This window comes from Ostrinia furnacalis, unplaced genomic scaffold (genome assembly GCF_004193835.3).
Source record: "Ostrinia furnacalis isolate ACB-3 unplaced genomic scaffold, ASM419383v2 OfSCF7367, whole genome shotgun sequence".
Taxonomy (NCBI): Eukaryota; Metazoa; Arthropoda; class Insecta; order Lepidoptera; family Crambidae; genus Ostrinia; species Ostrinia furnacalis.
In genome coordinates, this window is record NW_021137606.1 from 963,223 (window position 1) to 989,759 (window position 26,537).

Genomic DNA, 26,537 nt, shown 5'->3' on the forward strand with positions numbered 1-26,537 from the left:
TCAGCGACCGGGAGGCTGCGCAGTCGGAAGCGGCGCGCGCGCAGAGCACACGCGCGGATCGCGGCACAGATTGTTTCGTGACTTTTGTGACGTCAGTGACAAGTTTGTAAGTAACCTTTTTATTATTACTTTTATTGTACATTTTTTAAAAGTAAAGCTGGGTTGCACCTTTTTACTTTAAATTCAACATACGTCAAAAATCTGAAACTCCATCCAAAAAGCACCGGTTATCATTGTAGTTACGGTTAAAGTTAGGTGGTGCAACTCAGCCTAAGTAAACTTTTTATTATAATCGACAGTTTTTTTTTACTTCATGCTATGTGCTTAAAATAAAGAAATAATTATGGAGCAGAATTCATTTTAAGAAGTTAAAGTAGTTCAAGCAGACCTTACTAAGCTCTAATAAAATTGTTTTTTAAATGGTGTTATTTGTTCAAAACAATTTAAGTTTGAAGGTTTTTATGTAGGTAATTATACTTATTGTATTAGGATTAAATTGATTTAATATTTTTCAATAAACTTAATAATGTCTTGGTCAAAATTTTTTTGATCTATTTGCAGTTTCCAAAATCTGTTTTTAATTGGTCTGTGTTATTGTAGATACAAATAAATCACAAATAACAAAAATTAAAGTCTTATTTTAAGAATTAATATAACTACACTTAAGCCTATTAGTTACCTTAATATTTCGAGTATTAACTCGTTAGAACGCCTAGTTAATTTATCTAAAACCTTAATAGGCCTACACTAATAACTTTACGAATATAGGTAACTTTATCTACAGTTTTGTATAATATTTTAATTTATATTTAGGTATTAATAAAGTCTGGCCGTGTGGTGACGGCAGAGTAGAATACATTTGTCATCAACCCTACTCTTCCCGCGGGTGTCGTAAGAGGCGACTTAGGGACTACACATCAAACAGAGAACGGGCAGCAGCGCTCTCTGAAAAACATCAATCTTTTAAACTGCGATCTCCAACCCGCCTGCCAAGCGTGGAGATTATGGCAAAACCCTCCACTTAAGTGGAGGAGGCTCATAGTCCAGCAGTGGACTGTAAAGGGCTGTTGATGATGATGATTAATAAAGTTATACGCCTACACTCGGTCGGCTGCGAATTTGTGAGCAAGACCTTTGTTAATAAGGGTCAACCTTTAGGGTCAGTGTCCTTTAAGCGATCATGAAAAAAATAACATTATAGAAATATGTTTTAATTAATGCTGTATCCATTATCTGGTGCCCATATTGTACCTACCCAAGCTTTTACTTAGTTTGGGACTAGATGTCACCACACACTGTCATTGAATTACTGTCTAGGAAGTGATCACTTCCAGACAACCAAGGTAGGTTTAAATAAATATGTGTGGTTTATTAAACTAAGTAAATAAATTCACCCACTCTTTCGTTTCGTTCATTCGTCCACCCACAAGGTGGACCGACGACATCATAATGGTAGCAGGGAAGCGCTGGACGCAGGCCGCTACCAGTCGATCAACATGGAAAGCATTGGGGGAGGCCTATGTTCAGCAGTGGACGTCCTATGGCTGAAATGATAATGATGATGAAATAATTATTATTTACCTTTCAATAAAAAGGTCGATCAACCCAAACAAAAACAACAGATAACGAAATATGTATTCCAATATCCATCCAATCGGGCGCATCATAAATCGAAATCGAATGGAAATTAAATTCCAAACGCCAACGAATAAGCAATTTCCGAAAAATACTTCGCATCGAGAACACTTTTAATCGTATGTCAACGAGCGTTTATTCGATACTTTATATCGAGACTGGATTTGAGGTTGTTATGCGAGAGATTTTTACGGTTTTGTTTTGGGATGATCGAATAAGATAAGATTTGCGAGGTCGATCACCTCGAGACTTTTGTTTGAAAAGATGTACACCGTCGATTGTTTTTATTTTTACTGATTTCTGAAATATGTAGAATACATTATTGTGTGGTATGAATTCTTCTTGATACTGGTATAATAAAAATCCTTAGTTTAATCTTAAAGCCTAAATCTTAATGTTGGGTTGTAATGTAATAATGTAAACCATCTTGGAAGTCAAAATTTTTATTCCTTAAGTAAAAAAGGTTTTTTCTTGCATTCAATTACACTTATATACGAGTACTCGTAGTTTCTTGTATTCCTCGTACATTCCGATGATCGTTGTTTTATATTTTACTAAGACTGGGTTGCACATCTTACTTTAACTTTGACAAACGTCAAAAATCTGTCAAACTCCATACAAAATGTACCAGTTATCGTTAAAGTTAGGTGGTGCAACTCACCCTAAGTATACCTAATCTGTGATTCAGTCTCATAATCCTTTTGAAATTGGTTCTCAAAAAAATTAATGAATGTTAATTCTTTGAGCCACTCTTGGAGGCTTTTCAATTTACCATGGCTTAGTTATTCGCATGTCGTCTGACATACATTTGAAGTGATTTGACATGAATAACGCGTATCACTTAGCATGTTTACATAACTGCAGTGCTGCACGCATGTTCACTTGACGTGTGGCGTAGTGGTTTGCGAGCCGGACTACCGGTTGCGGGTTCGAGTCTCGATATGACAAAAAATCTTATCCCCGTCAAGTTGCACCATCTTAAATCTAATAATCTATAAAATATACTAGCGGCCGCTCGCGACTTCGTAGACTCCGTTTTACCCCCTTAGGGGTTGAATTTTGCAAAATCCCGTCTTAGTGAACACCTACGTTCTAAAAAGAGCCCCCATGCAAAATTTGAGACTCCTAGCACTTGTGGTTTCTGAGATTTCGTCACGAGTAAGTCAGTGACCAATAAAAGCAAAATATTATCACTCTCTGATTTATTATTATCCATAAAGCGTATTTTATGAAACGGCGGAGTTTCATAAAATTAGGGGTTAAAACGGGGTCCACGCGTAAGAAGTCGCGGGCGACTGTTAGTTAACTATAATAAACGTCAAAAGTCAGTCAAACTCCATAAAAAAATCACCGGTTATGGTCCATAGCTTTTTTAAATGGTATAGTATACATAGTACTTTTCTAAATAAGTACATTTTCTTGCATGAAAACGATAAAGCTACGACTAATAAAATTGTCTTCAATGCTAATGAGTTAACGAACTTTCTTAATTGAGCGCGTGACTACTTTACAGGGCTTTTACGATGTCTCAAATGTTCCATTTCTCCCTTTAACAACTTTAAAGAATGGATGAAGAAAGATTTTCATAAAGCCTTTCTTAGGTACTACCTAGGTAGATAGATAAATATAAATATGTACAGTGTACACCTCACAAAACAAGAAAAGAATAATTAGAAAAATAGTCTTAGAAACCCCTAAGCCATTTTAAAAGACCTATCCAACGATATCCCACACGATGGGGTAGAAGATAAAAAAAAAATCATCCCCACTTCACATGTAGGGAATCTACCCAAAAAAATAAATAATTTACCGTTTTGTCGGCGTAATTAATATACATTACTCCACAAAATTACAGCACTCTAGTGCCAATAGTTTCCAAGAAAAACCTCAGACAGCCAGACATATCGAAACTACGAGTAAGGGTTCCTTGTCAGGACTAGGGAACCACACGGAACCCTAAAAAGAGACAAATACGGCACAATTTAGGCGGACTTATCGCTATAAATCGATCTCATCCAGACAATCAATTAAAAGCACCTTAATGAAAAAGGTCTTGTATAAAGTCGATTCTTATAAATAAAAGACTAATGTTTGGAATGTTTATTACCCTAGTATATTTTACCCTTGAAAAAGAGGCTGACAAATAGTGACTGAGTTTCTTGCGCTGCTTCTTCTCAGCACTGGCCCATTTATTGTCCTGAAGCAGTGGTAGGGTTAATACTGGGACGTGTAAAAGTGCTTTTTAAAAGCCTACTTGCAAAAATAGAATTAGTTTTGTGAGCTTTTAGTTTTTAACCTAGAGGACAGTCTGTTGTTTTGAATAGATAAAACCGGCCAAGTGCGTGTCGGACTCACGCACAAAGGGTTCCGTACCATTGATTTATGATTTTTTTTTTTAATTTAAGTTATTTGTATGAAAGATTACGCGGTAATAAGCGGTTTAGGATTTACGAGGTATTAAAAAAAACTACTTACTAGATCTCGTTCAAAACTATTTTTGTTGGTAGTTTTTATAGTAATGTACATCATATTTTATGTTTTTTTTAGATTTTTCATTTTCTTATTTTAGAAGTTAGAGGGGGGGACCAACTTTTTTCCACTTTGGAAGCGTCTGTCACGCAAACTATTCGGTTTAGAAAAAAAGTATTTTAGAAACCTCGATATCATTTTTGAAGACCTATCCATAGTTACCCCACACGTATGTTTGACGAAAAAAAAATTTTGAGTTTCAGTTCTAAGTATGGGGATGGGGAGCCCCCAATATTTATTATTATTTTTTATTTTTGCATCAAAATCTTAATGCGGTTCACAGAATACATCTACTTACCAAGTTTCAAGAGTATAGCTCTTATAGTTTCGGAAAAAAATGGCTGTGACATACGGACGGACAGACGGACGGACGGACGGACGGACGGACAGACAGACAGACAGACATGACGAATCTATAAGGGTTCCGTTTTTTGCCATGTGGCTACGGAACCCTAAAAAGGGTCAACTATTAGACTCTCTCAGATCCTATTCAGAGCTTTCTTGGCACACCTATGTATAATACAGTACTCTATATTCATTGTTGCATTCCAAGACTAAACTAATCCGATATTCTCTAAACGGCAATTCCATCCATTTGTATCGCCTAAAGCCCATTATTTCCCTACAGCCAGTAGCTATAACAGTACTAAGTTGTCCCGGGCTCTGAAGCCGACCTGGATCTGGTCCGAGCACGCACAACGGAGGGCGGGCCGGTCCGACCGTTATGCACTAGAATCCTAACAACTTTGGCTTGAAACAATTGTAGGTTCAATTGGCTGCGCCTACGCATCTGGTTTATATAGGCCTATTGCTGGTAATTTTGAAAGACAGTCGTAAATCTTTGTACGATAATATTCTATGTATTTACAAAAAAAAAGTATTTAAGTACCTATGTATAAATCCGTTGTCTAGTACCCATAGTACAAGCATTGTTTAGTTTGGGACTAGAAGGGTAGTGTAAAATGTCCAAGGATATTTATTATCTATACTTTTATTAAATCTGTAGAGAGGTCAATTCTGTACATGAAATATATTTTCAAAATAACTATCAGGGGGTGATTAGTGATCGATACTAATGCCAAAAATGCAATCAGTAAAATTTTTGTCTGTCTGTCTGTCTGTCTGTCTGTATGTTCCTTATAGAAACAAAAACTACTCGACGGATTTTAACGAAACTTAGNGATCGATCAACCCAAACAAAAACAACAGATAACGAAATATGTATTCCAATATCCATCCAATCGGGCGCATCATAAATCGAAATCGAATGGAAATTAAATTCCAAACGCCAACGAATAAGCAATTTCCGAAAAATACTTCGCATCGAGAACACTTTTAATCGTATGTCAACGAGCGTTTATTCGATACTTTATATCGATACTGGATTTGAGGTTGTTATGCGAGAGATTTTTACGGTTTTGTTTTGGGATGATCGGCTAAGATTTGCGAGGTCGATCACCTCGAGACTTTTGTTTGAAAAGATGTACATTGTACACCGTCGATTGTTTTGATTTTTACTGATTTCTGAAATAAATACATTTGTATGGTATGAATTCTTCTTGATACTGGTATAATAAAAATCCTTAGTTTAATCTTAAAGCCTAAGTCTTAATGTAATAATGGGTTGTAATGTAATGTTGTAAACCACCTAACTATGAAGTCAAAATTTTTATTCCTTAGTAAGTCAAAAAGGTTTTTTTCTTGCATTCAATTACACTTTAATAATTGAGTGCTAGTAGTTTCTTGTATTCTTCGTACACTCTGATGACCGTTGTTTTATATTTTACTAAGGCTGGGTTGCACCATCTTACTTTAACTTTGACAAACGTCAAAAATCTGTCAAACTCCATACAAAATGCACCAGTGGGTCACACAGTCAGTCACAAAGTGCAAATTATAATCGCAAAGCAGTTGAAAAGTGGTCGAAAAGCCCCTTTTTTGTATGGAGTTTTGACGGATTCGATTTTCGATTCGATCAAAAAGTGCGTTTTGTCTAGGGGTGCAGTTATCGTCATAGTTACCGTTAAAGTTAGGTGGTGCAACTCACCCTAAGTATACCCAATCTGTGATTCAGTCTCATAATCCTTTTGAAATTGGTTCTCAAAAAAATTTATGAATGTTAATTCTTTGAGCCACTCTTGGAGGCTTTTCAATTTACCATGGCTTAGTTATTCGCATGTCGTCTGACATACATTTGAAGTGATTTGACATGAATAACGCGTATCGCTTAGCATGTTTACATAACTGCAGTGCTGCACGCGTGTTCACTTGACGTGTGGCGTAGTGGTTTCGAGCCAAACTACCGGTAGCGGGTTCGAGTCTCAATATGACAAAAATCTTTAATCCCGCCGAGTTGCACCACCTTAAAACCTACTAATATTAAAAAATACTAAAGTTTGTGTGGATGTATGGATGTTAATACTTGCTACTCTTTCATACAAAAACTGCTGAACGGATTGTAATGAAACTTTACAGTTTTATTGTTATCAGAATAAGATATAGGCTACACAATTTATACTGATCTATGACAAAATTTTACGTGGGCGAAGCTGTGGTCAAAAGCATTAAATAAACTAAACTACTAACCTAATACTAAACTCCATACAAAAACCCCGGTTATGGCCATAGTTATTACTGTACAGTAACAGTACATAGTATTTAACTAAATAAGTACATTTTCTTGCATGAAAACGATAAAGCTACGACTAATAAAATTGTCTTCAATGCTAATGAGTTAACTAACTTTCTTAATTGAGCGCGTGACTAAACTGTAGGCCCTTTTCAGGGTTTTTACGATGTCTCAAATGTCTCATCTCTCCCTTTAACAACTTTAAGAAAGATACTCAAAAAGCCTTTCTTAGGAACTACTTCACAAAAACAAGAAAAGAAAAAGAGACAAATACGGCACAATTTAGGCGGTCTTATCGCTATAAATTGATTTCATCCAGACAACCAATTAAAAAAGCACGTTAGTGAAAAAGGGGTAGTCATTTTTAATGTTAATCATCGACTTTATGATTATAATTATAAAAGATACTAATGTTTGGAATGTTTATCTGCCTAGCTCGTATCAATATTTATAACTATGTTATATATTGTAAACCCTTGAAAAAGAGGCTGACAATAGTGACTGAATTTCTTGCGCTGCTTCTTCTCAGCACTGCCCTATTTATTGTCCCGAAGCAGTGGTAGGGTTAATTACTGGGACGTGTAAAAGTGTTTTTAAAAAGCCTAGGTGCAAAAAAAAAATATGAGCTTTGAGTTTCTAACCTAGATTGATGTTTAGAATAGTTAAAAAGAGTCAACTATTAGACTCTTTCAGATCCTATGCAGAGCTTTTTTGGCACAATTATGCTATGTATAATACAGTACTCTATATTCATTGTTGCATTCCAAGACTAAACTAATCCGATACTCTCTAAACGGCAATTACATCCATTTGTATCGCCTAAAGCCCATTATTTCCCTACAGCCAGTAGCTATAACAGTACTAAGTTGTCCCGGGCACTGAATCCGACCTGGATCTGGTCCGAGCACGCACAACGGAGGGCGGGCCGGTCCGACCGTTATGCACTAGAATCCTAACAACTTGGGCTTGAAACAATTGTAGGTTCAATTGGCTGCGCCTACGCAGCTGGTATAGATAGGCCTACTGATAGTTATTTTGAAAGATGTCGTAAACATTTGCTCCTGCCATAATATACCTTCTATTATTGTTTTTGGTAAATAAACGTTTTGAGCTTCACCTAGTTTGTTGGTGCAGCGACGCACACAATTCTTTTTCTTTTATATCTTTTTCAAAGAATAAGCTGATGAGAAACAGAATTAGGAATTGTAGCATTCTTCTTTTTTCCAAATCAAATGTTTTATTTTTTCGATCTACTTATCTAATTGTCTGTACTTAATTAAGTAACTGAAATAAATCTTAGCTTAGTTTGTAATGCAGTAAATAAGTTTTTTTTTATCCACAACGAGGAAGCTCTTGGCCTGTATCTCACCTGATGGTAAGTGACGATCAGGCCGAAGGCAGAAGCGAGCTTCACCCGGAATCCTCAACCACGGAAGAACTGGCTATCTTACCTCTACTGCCGGAACACAACAATACTGTTAACATTGTTGTTATGACGACAGACTTAGGTAAGATGGTGGTAGCTAGCCAGGCGGACTTAAAACAAGGCCTACCACCAACCAAACCGACCAGAAAAATCTTTTCCTTGGGAGTCCACATTCTTACAGGAGTTGCAATAGTCAGCACAAGAGATGGGATTAGTCTCATTCGTCAAAAAAAGAAATTATCTGTCATATTTTATTATTTTGTTTCAGAAACACACACCATGATTCGACACATAACTTTAGTTGCAATAATATTGCAACTCACGGACTTGAGCCTCGTAAGTAACTTTTGTTATTCATCAATCTTTAAAACCCAATGATTAATAAAAAAATTACAAGTTTTATCGCTGTCCTAAATCTTAACTTAGTCTATTTTAAAGAGTACAAAACCTACAATTAATTATCATCTAGAGTAATGATTGGAGTCATTAAGGGCACGTTAATGAAGTGACGAAGTGAGTTGGAATATTTTTCGTGACGACTTTAAGTTATAATAATTATACACACGAGGATTAAAAATTGCTCAATATTATCGGAAAGGGTTAAATGTTGAGGATTTAACCCAGTTTAGACTAATGATGATGATGGATGAAAAACATCACAAAATACTCGCTCATATAAAGTACTTTCTGATGGTACCTCTAAGTATAGATATTGGTGTTCTAGTTATAAAGTAACTTGAAAAGAAAATGTATTCAAAGAAATGACCCAGTCCCAATGTCATTCACTGTCGCGACGAACGGATGAAAGTGTGAATAATTTTCAGAACATTTATTTTCATAGATGTGTAATATAATTATTATAAGTACCTAGTTGTAGCAGTAGGTTACTATTGGTAACTATTTAGTTAAATTTTTTCAATTAACTTTTTATTTAGAACAAATTGTTGTCGAATTAAAAATTGAAATTGATATACTGTTGTAGCTCAGCTATAATATCGAATAGTGCGATTTACCTGTGCATTTACACGTTTACTTCCAATTTTCTTCCACTTTATCTACTCATTGTCCCGAAGCAGTGGCAAAGTTAATAAGAAGTGATGATGGGACGAATAAAAGCGCTTCTTAAAAGCCTATTTGCAGAAAATAAATGACATTGACTTTACTTTGAACTACCTTCAGGTACACACAGCTCAACAGCAACTCCAACTCTCCGACTCGTACCTACCAGTGGCGATGCAAGTCATAGCCCACCTCACCGACCAGATGGCCTACGAAGTGTCCGACGACCCCGCGCCTACCACGCGGCCCATGAACAAACCCGCTAAGCCGACAGTAAGGCCGACAGTGAAGCCGACACCAAGGCCGACAGTGAAGCCGGTGACGAACAAACCGTACGTCTGGTCGTGGTCTCCTTCGAGCTTCCACAAGACTCCTAACGGGTGGAGGATGGTATACGGAGTGAGGTGATGGTTCAGCTTTGCTCTTTTCTATGCTACTGCCTTTAAAAGTTAACCCCTTTACTAATAAAAACTAACACGCTTGTTGAACACTTTTTTAAAATAACTTTTTCAGATTAAACGTCACTTTAAATAAGTGTTCAACGCGTGTAGCTTTATTAGTAAGGGTTAAATGTACTGCCAAATAAATAGGCAGTGTATCAAAACATGTGAGATGCTGTTTATCTCCCAGTCTTCACGCGTGTGGAATGTAAAGTAGATTGAAAATGATTAGAGAAATGCGTGGAGGGTAGATTCTATTCTGGACTATTATTTCTTGCAACTTTATTTTATTTTATCTTAATCTTTCCTAAAATAACTTTCTTTCTCTGTTAACTATACACTGTGAGTCACGTTAAAGTGTACATATGAAAATAGATGAAACTAGACCTATTTTTATCGACAAAAAAGAGGTCAAAATTTTTTTGAGATTTTTTTTTAATTTTTTATACAATTTTTTTTCTTCCAATTACTTATTGTAAAGAAAACGTAATAACTTTTAAACTAAGCGGTATATCCTGATAAAATAAAAATATTAATAATGCTAAATAACAGGCAATAATAAAAAAAATACATAAAATACATAAAAAAGGCCAACAAATAATAAAAAAATAAACTTTTTGAAAAAAATCTGCTTTTAAATTCGTGTTTTTTTGGTTATTTGATAAATTTCTCCAAAAAATGCCCCTATAACCGGTGGTTTTTATTACTTTGTATTATTCTCTATCGTATTACCTTCGTAAAACCAAAAATCGCATGTCTCTATCCCTATCACAACGTTTGCAATGATCGTTATGATTTAACCAACTTATCTCTTATTTACAAAGCTTGGAAGGGGTTTTGTTTAAAATGGTTTTTATTTTTAGGCTTTAAATATTAATCTAGTTCGTTGGACAGTTTCGGTACAAGTTGGACAGTTTCCTAACTAGCAAGATTAACTACTAAAAGCTACACTATGACAAGTCTAAACTTCCATTAATCATTTGTACTTAGGTAGATAGATATCTATTTTAAAGCCTCAACTGAATACACATCAAGAAAACAAGAAATAACAGAATATTCCCAACCAATTTCAGGTTAGATCAGACCACTCCCCACCACAAACCAGGTCTCTACTCCCCCAACGCCCCTCCAAAGGCCAACGAGCGTTCAGACTCCAAATTCGTTCTCCTTCCCATGGAAAACAACTCTGAATACACAGTCATCCAGCCAGAAGACCGAAAGACTGGAGAACCTCTCCTCTCCATCCACGAGGAAGAAGTTAAACCCCTCATGGAGCCAAGTCGAGTTGATGCCCCATTACTGCCGCCCCATTTCGAAGCCGACAAGATTTCTCGTTCTGATATCCTGGATATTGATGAAGAATTAGACGATGATAGCTTGCAGTACCTATCACATGATGTGAGAGAGATGATTAAGTTGGCTAATGACCCTGCTGATGAGAAGCTGGTGGATGTTTGGGAGGGCGTAAGGGCTGGGCCTCAGATGGCGCAAAAGATGAAGCTGTCCTCTTCGAATCTGAGGCTGCTGCTGCTGTATGACCTGCTGAGCAGGGAGGCGAAGAGGCAGCGTCTTTCGGATTATACTGTAAGTTGAAGATTCTTATTCATAGCCTTAAATTAAGGGGTAGCTTGTTCGAAACACCTTTTTAGAGCCCATATTGTGGCCCATACTTACTCGTGCGTACATAAAACGATGTGAATAGACGCCTTATCAGGTTTAGTACTTACTTAGGTAGTGTATTGTAAGTGGACAGCAAAATTTTCTTTTTCTGAAGCGAAGTATGGCAATCAAGCTATTTTGTACAAAACATCCCATAATGGACGCAGGCCGCTAACAACCGGGCAACATGGAAAGCATTGGGGGAGGCCTATGTTCAGCAGTGGACGTCCTATGGCTGAGGTGATGATCCCATAATACAATACTAATCTATGATGTTAACCATTGAAACAGAGGTCCAGCACTCGCTACAAAAATCCATTTCGAAGGTACATTTTCTAATATCCAAATTAATCAAATATGAAAGCTAAGAATACCAATGCCATTTTATGAAAATAGAAAACATTGCAAACTTGTTTATCTTCCTCAAGTATGTACCAATTTGGACTAATACTTATTTTCTCCGGACGTACTGAAACGGCTTTCGCTAATTATGGATTCTAAGTGGTATTGGCATGTACCACGGCAAGTGAGGCCAACAAAGGATCTGTGACTCATCAGTGAATTTCAATTAGACAAACGTAATTATGATTAAATATTATGTAAGACTAGATTTTGCACGCCACTCCGTCCGCGTTTCAATAAGAAATTAATTTATATAACCTTTGACATAAGGCTGAGTTGCACCGCCTAACTTTAACCGCAACTATAACGATTACCGATGTTTTTGTATGTAATTTGACAGTCTTTTGACGTTTGTCAAAGTTAAAGTAAGATAACTTTTTCAAAATCTGACTAAAACCGTGGTTGGCAAGCATTTATAATGGAAGAGCCAAATTAACCCTCAATTTACAATGTTTTTTCGTTAAATAAATTGCCTGTTCCATTTGAATCATAAGCTTAAGTTTTAATCATGTTACAATCATGATTGAACTAATGTAGCAAACAATCTTTAATCACCTGTCCTTCTCTAATTGCAAATCCCAGCGGTGTACCTACTTACCACATCTTACAGGCCCATCTTACAGTATTTAATGTATGCCTACCCTCCTTTAGTATTCCATTATCTGATCTATTAGGACTTGGGTTCATTTGTATCCCTCTCTGCATTATAGATAGATCAAGCACCTAGTGTTCAGATCAAGTTTAAACCTGTAGTACCTTGTGTAGTTGTATTACAGATCATTTTGCAATGAACATGACATAGCCTGATCTGCTGAAGACTATCGCCCGTATTCACAAACATTACTACGAGGTCTCACAGTACGCGTGGACGCACAGGGTGACACATGAACCAATCACAGAACTCTATTCAACGCTGTGCGTTCGATTTGCTGCTTCACTTAAGCAAGCATCGTTTGTGAATACGGGCGTAAGTGTGGACTCTAGTAGATGTACTTACAGGGTGTCATTGTTTTAGTGTAAAACCTCTTTGGAGGAGATTGTACGTGAGAGTGGTACTTCAATCAACCTGTATAAACACCTTAATTTGCGCCTTAAGTTGGGAGAGAGAGGGACTATAGCCGTAATGGGATTTTCTTTAAATCTACAGGGTGGAAACGATAACTGATCTCACTCTATTATTTCTAAACTATACAAGATATCAATAAACTAGTTACTGATCCTGAAAGTGTTTCATAAGCTCTATCAAACGGTATTAATAATAGGTAACAGAATAAACTGTATCTATCCGAAAATTCAATGTTTCCAGCTTCCATACATTTGGTAAAGTCACATTATTTTAAAAACTACACATGATATCGTAAAACTGATTACTAATTCTAAAAGTGCTTCACAAACTCTATCCAATGGTATCAATAATAGGTTACAGAATAAACTGGATCTATCCAAAAATTCAATGTTTCCTTCTTTCATACTATCATACATCCAAAAATTCAATGTTTCCTACTTCTACATTACGACGAGGATCATGTACGTGCTAATACTAGGAGACATTACATGGTATGTGATCCAGCGAAGGGCAGGACTAATTTATTCAGAAGGTCTTTTACTTATCAAGGAGGAAGGCAGTACAATAAGGCCAATATGTATTTGAATATTTATTCAAAAACGAAATTCCACTGTAAAAAAATTGTCCAAGATTGGCTACAGTCGTTGGATTATTTGGAGACGGAGAAATTAATTGCTAAATAAATGAATCATTCATACTCAACAAATACACTCGCACATAATAATTATACACTTACACACAATTTCACACTCACATTCAATATCACACTCACATACAATATCACACTAACACAATATCACACTCACACACAATATCACACTCACACTCATACACATACTATTATGTGAAATTTCTAATGGACATTTTTTTGAAATCTTTGTTTTGTTTTAGGCACGCATTATATCGCAGACTTGCTAATGTAGGTATACATATTTCTTTCTTTGTTACTTGGTAGGGATGAAGCCTGGTAGCCCAAGACACAGGCCTTTCCTAGTTTGGGTACCAGTCTCCCATATACAACATTATAGCATAACTATGTATAAATATACTTAAGTATTTATTAATGTTAGTATTAAGCTTGTTTTGTATGGGAGAAAATAAATAATTTATTATTATTATCGGGAAAATCCTTTTGTATGAAAAATCTAAACCGCTTAAGTTAGACGCTTAAAATTTGGCAAGCAGGTACCTTAATAAACTTAAAGCTTAGTTATAACAGGATATTGCAAAATTCCTACGGGAACGGGAATTAGCGAGAAAAAACATTTGTATGAAAAAATCTAAGCCACGTAAGATAGACGCTTGAAATTTGGCATGCAGGTACCTTAGTAAATTTAAAGCTTAGTTACAACAGGATATTGCAAAATTCTCTCGGGAACGGGAGTTAGCGGGAAAAAATATTTGTATGAAAAAATCTAAACCGCGTAAGTTAGACGCTTAAAATTTGGCATGCAGGTACCTTAGTAAACTTAAAGCTTAGTTACAACAGGATATTGCAAAATTCCCACGGGAACTGGAATTAGCGGGAAATTCCTTTTGTATGACTGACTCACTGACATACCCACGCACAGCCTAAACGGCTAAACGTAGGCACTTGAAAATTATAAGGGACGTAGCTTAGGTACCGTAGAGGTGCACTAAGAAAGGAATTTCCGAAATTCCCACAGGAACAGGAATTACCGGGAAAATCCTTTTGTATGAAAAATCTAAACCGCTTAAGTTAGACGCTTGAAATTTGGCATGCAGGTCCCTTAGTAAACTTAAAGCTTATTTACAACAGGATATTGCGAAATTCCAACGGGAACGGGAGTTAGTGGGAAAAAACATTTGTATGAAAAAATCTAAACCGCGTAAGATAGATGAAGGGGGTAAAACGGGGTCCACGCGTACGAAGTCGCGGGCGGCCGCTAGTTTAATATAATTTGCTCCTGCCATAATATACCTACTATTATTGTTTTTGGTAAATATAAACGTTTTGAACTTCACCTAGTTTGTTGGTGCAGCAACGCACACAATTTTTTTTCTTTTATATCTTTTTCAAAGAATAAGCTGATGAGAAACAGAATTAGGAATTGTAGCATTCTTCTTTTTTCCAAATCAAATGTTTTATTTTTTCGATCTACTTATCTAGTTGTCTGTACTTAATTAAGTAACTGAAATAAATCTTAGCTTAGTTTGTAATGCAGTAAATGAGTTTTTTTTATCCACAACGAGGAAGCTCTTGGCCTGTATCTCACCTGATGGTAAGTGACGATCAGGCCGAAGGTAGAAGCGAGCTTCACCCGGAATCCTCAACCACGGAGGAACTGGCTATCTTACCTCTAACTGCCGGAACACAACAATGCTGTTAACATTGTTGTAATGGCGACAGACTTAGGTAAGATGGTGGTAGCTAACCAGGCGGACTTAAAACAAGGCCTACCACCAACCAAACCGACCAGAAAAATCTTTTCCTTGGGAGTCCACATTCTTACAGGAGTTGCAATAGTCGGCACAAGAGATGGGATTAGTCTCATTCGTCAAAAAAAGAAATTATCTACATATTTTATTATTTTGTTTCAGAAACACACACCATGATTCGACACATAACTCTAGTTGCAATAATATTGCAACTCACGGACTTGAGCCTCGTAAGTAACTTGTATTATTCACCAGTCTTGAAAACCCTATGATTAATAGAAAATTTATAAGTTTTATCGCTGTCCCAAATCTTAATTTAGTCTATTTTAAAGAGTACAAAACCTACAATTAATTAACATCTAGAGTAATGATTGAAGTCATTAAGGGCACATTAGCGGTGTGACGAAGTGAGTTGGAATATTTTTCGTGACGACTTTAAGTTATAATTATTATACACACGAGGATTAAAAATTGCTCAATATTATCGTAAAGGGTTTAATGATGAGGATTTAACCTACTTTAGGCTAATGATGATGAAGTTGATGATGGATGAAAAACATCACAAATATACTTACAGACATATTAAGTTACTTTTTCGTTATTACCTATAGAGATAATAGTTTTTATGTAAGTTGAAAAGAAAATGTATTCAAAGAAATGACCCAGTCCCAATATCATTCACTGTCGCGACGAACGGATGAAAGTGTGAATAATTTTCAGAACATTCATTTTCATAGATTTATGTGTAATGTAAGTACCTAGTTGAAAATGCAGTAGGTAACTATGTAGTTCAATTTTGCCAATTAACTTTTTATTTAGAAGAAATTGTTGTCAAATTAAAAATTGAAATTGATATACTGTTGTATCTCAGCTATAATATCGAATAGTGCAATTTACACGTTTACTTCCAATTTTCTTCTTACTTTATCTACTTATTGTCCCGAAACAGTGGTAAAGTTAATAAGAAGTGATAATGGGACGTATAAAAGCGCTTCTTAAAAGCCTATTTGCAGAAAATAAATGACATTGCCTTTACTTTGAACTACCTTCAGGTACACACGGCTCAGCAGCAACTCCAACTCTCCGACTCGTACCTACCAGTGGCGATGCAAGTCATAGCTCACCTCACCGACCAGATGGCCTACGAAGTGTCCGACGACCCCGCGCCCACCACGCGGCCCATGAACAAACCCGCTAAGCCGACAGTAAGGCCGACAGTGAAGCCGACACCAAGGCCGACAGTGAAGCCGGTGACGAACAAACCGTACGTCTGGTCGTGGTCTCCTTCGAGCTTCCACAAGACTCCTAACGGGTGGAGGATGGTATACGGAGTGAGGTGATGGTTCAGCTTTGCTCTTTTCTATGCTACTGCCTTTAAAAGTTAACCCCTTTACTAATAAAAAGTTACAAAAGCGTTGAACAGTTCTGTTGTTTAAAATTACATTTTCATATTAAGGCTGGATTGCACCATCTTTCTGTCCAACTCCATAAAAAAGCACCGGTTATCGTTATAGCTACGGTTAAAGTTAGGTGGTGCAACTCAGCCTAAATGTCACTTTAAACAAAATAATGTTCAAAGCGTATAACTTTATTAGTAAAAGGGTTTAGATGTTAACTGCCAAATAAATAGGCAGTGTATCAAAACATGTGAGATGCTGTTTATTTCCCTGTCTTCACGTAGATTGAAAATGATTAGAAAAATACGTTGAGGGTAGATACTATTTCTATTCTGGACTATTATTTCTTGCAACTTTTATTAACTATCATAGTCATTCCTCAAATAACTTTCTTTCTCTGTTAACTATATTATAATGAAGGAAACTTTAACTTTTCTTGGACTGACATCATTTCAACCTTTCTGCGACTTTTGCTTATGATTTTACCAACTTGATTATCACTTATTTACAAAGCTTGGAAGGGGTTTTGTTTAAAATGTTTTTATTTTTAGGCTTTAAATATTAATCTAGTTCGTTGGACAGTTTCGGTACAAGTTGGACAGTTTCCTAACTAGCAAGATTAACTACTAAAAGCTACACTATGACAAGTCTAAACTTCCATTAATCATTTGTACTTAGGTAGATAGATATCTATTTTAAAGCCTCAACTGAATACACATCAAGAAAACAAGAAATAACAAAATATTCGCAACCAATTTCAGGTTGGATCAGACCACCCCCCACCACAAGCCTGGTCTCTACTCCCCCAACGCCCCTCCAAAGGCCAACGAGCGTTCTGACTCCAAATTCGTTCTCCTTCCCATGGAAAACAACTCAGAATACACAGTCATCCAGCCAGAAGACCGAAAGACTGGAGAACCTCTCCTCTCCATCCACGAGGAAGAAGTCAAACCCCTGATGGAGCCAAGTCGAGTTGATGCCCCATTACTGCCGCCCCATTTCGAAGCTGACAAGATTTCTCGTTCTGATATCCTGGATATTGATGAAGAATTAGACGATGATAGCTTGCAGTACCTATCACATGATGTGAGAGAGATGATTAAGTTGGCGAATGACCCTGCTGATGAGAAGCTGGTGGATGTTTGGGAGGGTGTGAGGGCTGGGCCTCAGATGGCGCAGAAGATGAAGCTGTCATCTTCGAACTTGAGACTGCTGCTGCTGTATGACCTGCTGAGCAGGGAGGCGAAGAGGCAGCGGCTTTCGGATTATACTGTAAGTTGAAGATTCTTATTCATAGCTTTGTTCGAAACACCTTTTTATGAAAACATTTTTTGAGCCCATTATTACTCGTGCGTACATAAAACGATGTAAATAGACGCCTTACCAGGCTTAGGTAGTGTATTGTAAGCAAAATTTTCTTTTTCTGAATCCAAGTATGGCAATCAAGCTACTAATTTTGTAGAAAACATCCGATAATGGACGCAGGCCGCTACCAATCGGGCAACATGGAAAGCATTGGGGGAGGCCCATGTTCAGCAATGGACCTCCTATGGCTGAGATGATGATCCCATAATACAATACTAACCTATGATGGTAACCATTGAAACAGAGGTCCCAGCTTTCGCTACAAAAATCTATTTCGAAGGTACATTTTCTAATATCCAAATTAATCAAATATGAAAGTTAAGAATACCAACGCCATTTTATGAAAATAGAAAATACTACATTTACTTGTTTATCTTCCTCAAGTATGTACCAATTTGGACTAATACTTATATTTTCTCCGGACGTTCTGAAGCGGCTTTCGCTAATTATGGATTCTAAGTGGTATTGGCATGTACCACCGACATGCGAGGCCAACAATGGATCTGTGACTCATCAGTGAATTTCAATAAGACAAACGTAATTATGATTATTGTCTTATGTAAGACTAGATTTTGCACGCCACTCCGTCCGCGTTTCAATAAGAAATTAATTAATATAACCTTTGACATAAGGCTGAGTTGCACCGCCTAACTTTAACCGCAACTATAACGATAACCGATGTTTTTGTATGGAATTTGACAGACTTTTGACGTTTGTCAAAGTTAAAGTAAGATGGTGCAACCAAGCCTTAGTTTTTTTCAAAATCTGATTAAAACCGAGGTTGGCAAGCATTTATAATAGAAGAGCCAAATTGACCCTCAATTTTCAATTTTTTTTTGTTAATTAAAGTGCCTGCTCCATTCGAATCATAAGATTAAGGGTGGGTTGCACCACCTTACTTTAACTTTGACAAACGTCAAAAATCTGTCAAAATCCATACAAAAAACACCGGTTATCGTCATAGTTACGGTCAAAGTTAGGTGGTGCAACTCAGCCTTAATGTTTTAATCATGATTGAACTAATGTAGCAAACAATCTTTAATCACAGTACCTGCCCTTCTCTAATTGCAAATCCCAGCGGTGTACTTACCACATCTTACAGGCCCATCTTACAGAATTTAATGTATGTCTACCCTCCTTTAGTATTCCATTATCTTATCTATTAGGACTTGGGCTCATTAATTGTATCCCTCTCTGCATTATAGATAGATCAAGCACCTAGTGTTCAGATCAAGTTTAAACCTGTAGTACCTTGTGTAGTTGTATTACAGATCATTTTGCAATGAACATGACATAGAGACTGAGACTATCGCCCGTATTTACAAACGATGCTTACTTAAGTGAAGCAGCAAATTGAACGCACAGCGTTGATTAGAGCTCTGTGATTGGTTCGTGTGTCACCCTGTGCATCCACGCGCACTATGAGATCTCATTGTAATGTTTTTGAATACGGGCGTATGTGTGAACTGTAATGGATGTACTTATAGGGTGTCATTGTTTTAATGTAAAGACTCTTTAGAGGAGATTGTACATGAGAGGGGTATTTCAATCAGCCTGTATAAACACCTTAATTTACGCCTTAAGTTGGGAGAGAGAGGGACTATAGCCGTAATGGGATTTTCTTTAAAGTAAATCTATAAAAGCGAAAGGTCACTGACTGACTCACTCACTCATCACGAAATCTCAGAAATTACAAGTGCTAGGAGTCTCAAATTTTGCATGGGGGTTCCTTTTAGAGCGTAGGTGCTCACTAAGAATGGAATTTATGAAACTCCATCCCTAAAGGGGTAAAACGGGATCCACCCGTAGACGTACGAAGTCGCGGGCGGACGCTAGTCCTTCTTAACATAAGGCTGGTTTTAGTGTCACGCAGACTGTCAGTGCGGATCGCTCCGCACAGCCGATCTGTATGAACTGCTGGGGAGCGGAGCGGTTCCTCCGGACCGCATTACTTGTGGCATTACTCTAAAACGCTCCCTAGAAGTTCATACAGATTGGCCGTGCGGAGTACTGCAGAGCGGGTCCGCACCGGACGGTCCGCGTGACACTAAAACCAGACTAAGTAAGAAAATAATACACTTGACCGCAAAGAAAATGCTGCCGTTATAAAATCTTCAAAAGTACCTGACCTAGTTTTATAAAACGAAGGTGATTTAATATAAGTTTTTTATTTTTACGAGGGCGGCACTGAAAATTTCGGGAATCAAGGAAGTGAAACAACATTACTATTTAAAAATTAGAGATGGGCCGACTAGTCGCCGACTAGTCGGGAAAGCCGACTATTCGGCATCATTTGTAGTCGGCCGACTAGTGACGACTATTCGGCAAAATCTGCCGATTTTAATCGGCGCATTACAAAATTAAATGTGTGAATGAAAAATAACTCATAATCACCTAGATGATTATGAGGTAGACCAAGGGCGTTTATCTAAACCATTTTTGACTGCAAAAAAAATCAGTAGAAAGTGGTTTCACCTGATTTAAAATTTTGGCAATCAGTCTAAATTCATGCAAAGTTAAGATTAGTTCAAATTACCAGGAAATCATCAAAAATGTGTAAAGTTTATGTAATTTGTCGATATAAAAATTGTGACACTTTTCTTCGGGGAAAAAATGCATGGAAATGCTGCGGGAAAGTGGTAGATTATGTGGGCTTCTCTCATCGGAAGGATGAGGAATACCCACATAAATAACCCCTGAGCTCCGTCGATCGCCTTAGTGTGCAGAACTATGGGAATCCGGACAAACTATCACAGTCTGTGCCAGCAATAAAATTGGCGGGCCCTGCCTATCCGACGGTGGTGGCAGTCCGTGCTATGCAGGCAGGGGTACCCCCACGCCCCCAGCTCGCTGACCATCACCGTGGAGGGTGGAGAGGAATCAGTGGGCCTAGGATGCGTGTCGCGATAAACGAAATTTTGCCCATACATTTTGACGTCGATAAGTAAGTATAATAACACGGTACGCATCCTAACCCAGCATGAGGCGATCATATTGTAAACTCCTCTGGCCCCTCCGCCGTCGAAAATTATGACATCTACCTTAGGTACTGTTAGGTGATCGTAATGTTGCTTTTTATTTTTTCTCATATTAAAGATATTTCATTTCTCAAGAAGTTATATTTATCTCTCTAGAAATCTAGATACCTATTCTTATTTCTTTGAGAAATCTAGATATTTCTTCTTTCTTCGGACAAGTAGGTATTAGAATGATCGGCATTGCCGACTAGTCGGCCGACTAATCGGCAATTTCAAAACCGATTAGTCGGCTAGTCGGTTAGTCGGCAAAGACCATAGTCGGCCCATCACTATTAAAAATGTATTTATTGCTTTTTAAAGTATTCTCCGCGAAATTTGACACATTTTTCCATACACGAAACCAATCATTGAAGCAACCATTGCATTCGGAAGTTTGGGTCTCCAAAATGGCCGTTTTGTAGGCTTCCACAGCTTCTTCAAGTGATGAAAATCTCTGACCACGCAATTTATTCTTTATTTTAGGGAAAGTATAGAAATCATTAGGGCNAAACATTGAATTTTCAGATAGATCCAGTTTATTCTGTAACCTATTATTGGTACCGTTTAAAAGAGCTCTTGAAGCACTTTCAGGATCAGTAACCAGTTTTTCAATATCTTTTATAGTTTAGAAATAATCGAGATCACTTAACGTTTCCACCCTGTATATCTATAAAAGCGAAAGGTCACTGACTGACTGACTCACACTCATCACATCTCAGAAATTACAAATGCTAGGAGTCTCAAATTTTGCATAGGGGTTCCTTTTAGAATGTAGGTGCTCACTAAGAATGGAATTTATGAAACTCTATCCCTAAAGGGGTAAATCGGGATCCATCATCCACGCGTACGAAGTCGCGGGCGGCCGCTAGTCCTTCATAATATAACTAAGAAAATAATACACTTGACCGCAAAGAAAATGGGGCCGTTACAAAATCTTCAAAAGTACCTGACCTAGTTTTATAAAATGAAGATGATTTATATTTTTAACACCTAAATGTTAAATAAATAAAAATGCTTAGTTTTTCCAGGAATTTATTTCATGAAACTAGGTCAGGTACTTTTGAAGATAAAGAAGATTTTCCAACCGACCCTTTTCTTTGCGGTATTTAATACACTGGGTATTTTCTCTATTCCAAACTTAGGAAAATTGTAAAAAACACGGTGAAGGCTGTATTACAATTCAGGTTAATATGTAACCACATATTGTATTTATGTTCTAGAATTTCCTAATCAATATTACCAATTGAAAGTTAAAAAATACAATTGGTTTCAAAGCAAAAGCTTCAGTTCCATGGTAGTGGTCAAGTACACCGTAAAATCCTAGCAAAACTCATAAAAGCTACAATCGCGCGAAGTCCTTTGCGAAGCCATAAAACCTTCTATTGCCATGTCCCTTTCAGTCTTTCAGTGGAATCAAGACACTTCTCGCACATATTTCATCAACACAAGTGTTGGACGCGTAAATTCAAACTCTAAAAGAATCATTTTTCCAAGATCTAGTTCGTGGCTGCAAGTTCAAATGAATGAAAATTCTCGTATGTAGTCAGTATTCCAGTTAACTAAGACTTTCAATTTATTTTAAATCTACCTTCTTCTTCTTCTTTTCGTGTCGACAACAAACCTACACAGTGTCAGCCCAAAACTCCGCCACAAGAGTGGCGTTGTCAGTAGCACTCATCAAATTCTCCTGAGTGCAGTTGCTTGGGCACTCAGGGCATGACATCAGCTGCTTTATCGACTGGGGAACAAAACCGCACCTGCACTCCATGTTTAAGCCATCCAAGAATCCTCACCTGACCAGATTAAATCTACCTTATTAAAATTTGTTCCAAGATTTTAATGTTGTAAAATTATCTTTGTTAATCCACAACGAAGAAACTCTTAGCCTGCATTTCACCTGAATGAAAGTGATCATCAGGCTGAAGGTGGAAGTGAGCTTCATCCGGAAATTCTGAATTCTTTAACCACAGAGGAATTGTATAATTAGAAGGACATAATTGGATGATGTTGGTAGTTAAAATACATTGTTTCTTTGTCAATTGAATATTGTATTTTTCTTATGACAAACTTCATCGCGGCGCCGTTGTATGTGTGGATTTCAACAAATTTTATAGCCTATGCTATTATTTTATATTAAAAATTTAAAAAACTTTATAACGTTTTATCAAAATCCGTTCTGTAGTTTTGCGTAAAAGAGCATCATCCAGCCATATAGCCTCGCAAACGTTCATCACTATAATATTATTATAAACTAGCGGCCGCCCGCGACTTCGTACGCGTGGATCCCGTTTTATCCCCTTTTCCCGAATTTTATTTGCTATAAACCTCACGGAGCCCGAGACCTTTCCAACGAATGCAAAACCGTGGAAATCGGTTCGTGCGTTCTGGAGTTATAGCGTCAGGGAGGAAAACCCGACTTATTTTTATATAGTAGATATTCGTGTAGATTATTGTCTACACGGCGTTTCTTCTCAGCACTTGCCATATGTTTGTCTCGAAGCGCTGGTAGGGCCCAAAAGATAAGGAGACATGTAAAGTGACCCATAAGGGCTACTTTTTTCTTTTTTTATTATTTTCTATTGACGTTCATAAGTGCCACTTGTGGTCTAAACTGAATAAATATTTTTGATTTTGATTTTGATTTTACATTCGCGTTATGCTTCAACCACACCAACACGTGCAGATGGCCATCGCCGGCGCTATCACGGCGCGATCATTATTATATTATTATTGGTTATTGGGCCTTTATTTGCGCCAACTCGACCAGGTTTGATCTATTGTGGCAGCCCTTGTCTTTAGAGTTCACTGCTTAGTCCCGTTGAGTCTATAAAACGGCGCGATCATAGGCAAATGACAGGTCGCGCGGACTGTCATGGGTCGCGCGACCTGTCATTGGCTTATCATCGCGCCGGCGATGGCGATCTGCACGCGTTGGTGTGGTTGAAGCTTTAGGCATTTCCCAGCTATTACATATTAAAAAACTTTTTTATACGTCCTTGTTCCCAGCATACATTGTAACCGCGCCGCCCGCTGCCCTCGTAACGCCGCCACTTGTTACGGCCAGTATATTTCATTTAGGACCTGTGATTCGGTTTACGGGGATGTAAACTTTATACGTCATCCTCCAAGGGGGTTGCATGAATTCTGGGGGGACTCGATTATGAGATGTTTGGGAGTTACGTAAGAAGGGTTTGAACTTATTTAACTTGTATGGGAGTACATGAGTCAAGAATAGAAATAGAAAATATAATATAAGACATATGGGAAAAGGAAAGCGAAAGGAAAACGGGATGAACATAATAAAAAAGACAGGGAAAATCATTTTAACTAAGCTTGTAATACCTACCCAGTGGTCGACCAATGCTACATTTTTTATGCAGAACAAGGTATAAGGCATATAGTACGCAGACCTGACGGCCGATGGGGCAGCAAGGTTCTGGAATGGAGGCCACGTACCGGAAAACGCAGCGTGTGACGTCCACCTACAAGGTGGACCGACGACATCGTAAAGGTAGCAGGGAAGCGCTGGATGCAGGCCGCTACCAATCGATCAACGTGAAAAGCATTCGGGGAGGCCTATGTTCAGCAGTGGACGTCCTATGGCTGAAATGATGATAATGATGATGAAGGTATAAGTGATTTGACCGCAGTCACGCCTAATTTTAAGTGCGATGCAGTGTACATAACTGCCTTGTAAGTTAGCGAAACGCTTAGGTAAAGCTGGCAGAATGTTGACAACGTAAGAATAATACGCCAACTTGCGTCTGGTTCCCCGGTGATGGAAGGGGACTGGACTGACCCCCTCGATTTGCCTCGAGTACTTATAATATTTTATAGGAAATCGTGCATTTGTAATGGAAACTACCACGTGGGTCTAGACAAAGTGCACATTATAATCGCAAACCATTCGAAAATCCTTTTTTGTATGGTGTTTTGTCGGACTCGATTTTCGATTCGATCAAAAAGGGGAATTTGTCTAGGGCAGCGGTTCCCAAACTTATTTTGTCTACTGCCCATTTTGAGAATAAATTCTTTTTAGCGCCCCCATTTGTAGTCGAGTGCTCAGTCGGTGTCTAAAAGTCCTCCTAGTAAATGACGCCTCCCAAGCCTCTACACAACGTCCCGATTTTTTTTCTGGGTCTCTTACCGCCCTTTAAGCCTGCAGCGCCCACAAGGGGGCGTTATCGCCCACTTTGGGAAAGACTGGTCTAGGGGGCTGGTGAGGATAAAAGCATATCACTAACATCTATATTCCTCATTCCAGGGCTTCTCCCCCACCGTGATGAAGACCCTGGTAGACTCGTCCAGCGGCGGCGCCCGCGCACAACTCCGTCTCGCTCTCTCCAAGATGGTGGACCGGCGCGACTGCGAGCACGAGTACGCAAACAACCGTGCGAAAGAGATGGTCGACGAGCTGGCCAAGGATGAGTCCAAGTTATCTGCTGAGCTCAGATATTTGCAGCCTTTGGTTTATGCTTATTAAAAGATCGAAATAGTTGTAGTTTATCAAGTAACGTTCAAAAGCTATTTCTTACAGTTTCTTAAATTATGGCCAACGATAATAGTAATTATAACAGGTTTATCCAGCAATACCCAAAAGCATATCACTCTTCTGGAAAACACAGAATCTTATAACTCTCGCTTCTAAAATAAGATCTAAAAAATGTAATGATCGATAATCGATTTGTACTCCATAAGTCCTTAAAAATACGAGTAAACTATTTTGTAACTAAATTAGGGACTATGAGAAACGATCGCGAAATCGAATCTTTAACTAATCTTACTTCACAATTTCAAGACAAGTTTAAATCTAGCATGTCATTTTATCGATTTGGGACGATGTCACGATACAATTATATCGTATCATCTAAACTGGTAAAACTATTACCTAAACCGTATCTGTATCAATTTCTATGTATTTATTATAGCCATCTTTAAAGAAAAGAAAAAGAGCATTTATTAAGTTTATTATTTACACGCCCTTTTCTGTATTTTTTGTAACGTCTATAATTTCTGAGATATTACTAAAATATCATGTACAAGTCAGCAACTAAGGACAACGGATAGTTTTTAAGTTAAATTGTATAGTAACTAGCAATTAATTATATTAATAATAATATTAATCTCAAAGTGCATTTGATAAAGACTTCAGTTTAGTATTAAAGTGATATTCATCTTATTTAATATTGTATAAACCGAATTATGTATTCTATACTTTATGATACTTAAGTTTTATTAAAATCAGTATTTGTAAGTGCGTTTTTAAATTATTTCCATTATCAAGCCTTTTTTAATAACTAGTTTTAGTAGGATCTTTCACACTATGTCAACTTGAAATTGTGAACTCCGTCAGTTTATAATATAACGCGTAAGATTGTAAACAATAGTGAGTTGAGTTGAGCCCCACAGGGTAGCAGGTATCCTGTCCCCGCAGGGTAGGTATGCCATTTCATGCATTCTTTCCCCGACAAAAAGAACGTTAGATTGTAATCTAACTACGTCAGATTATAATC

At 37.6% G+C, this 26,537-nt stretch overlaps 1 protein-coding gene across 4 annotated transcripts; it reads left to right on the forward strand.

Moving 5' to 3' along the window:
• ImpE3 (Ecdysone-inducible gene E3) lies at positions 1–26,537 on the forward strand. 4 transcript variants are annotated; one of them, XM_028320306.1, is made up of 5 exons: positions 1–106; positions 8,488–8,555; positions 9,399–9,682; positions 10,792–11,302; positions 25,289–26,518. In XM_028320306.1, the coding sequence occupies exons 2-5, from the start codon at positions 8,499–8,501 to the stop codon at positions 25,505–25,507; spliced, it is 1,071 nt and encodes a 356-aa protein (XP_028176107.1). In that variant the 5' UTR covers positions 1–106; positions 8,488–8,498; the 3' UTR covers positions 25,508–26,518. The 4 variants fall into 4 exon arrangements, with proteins under 4 accessions (XP_028176107.1, XP_028176109.1, XP_028176108.1 ...); XM_028320308.1 differs by having other exon boundaries at positions 9,399–9,610; positions 25,289–26,248; XM_028320307.1 differs by lacking the exons at positions 1–106; positions 8,488–8,555; positions 9,399–9,682; positions 10,792–11,302 and adding exons at positions 15,407–15,475; positions 16,298–16,581; positions 17,404–17,914 and having other exon boundaries at positions 25,289–26,537.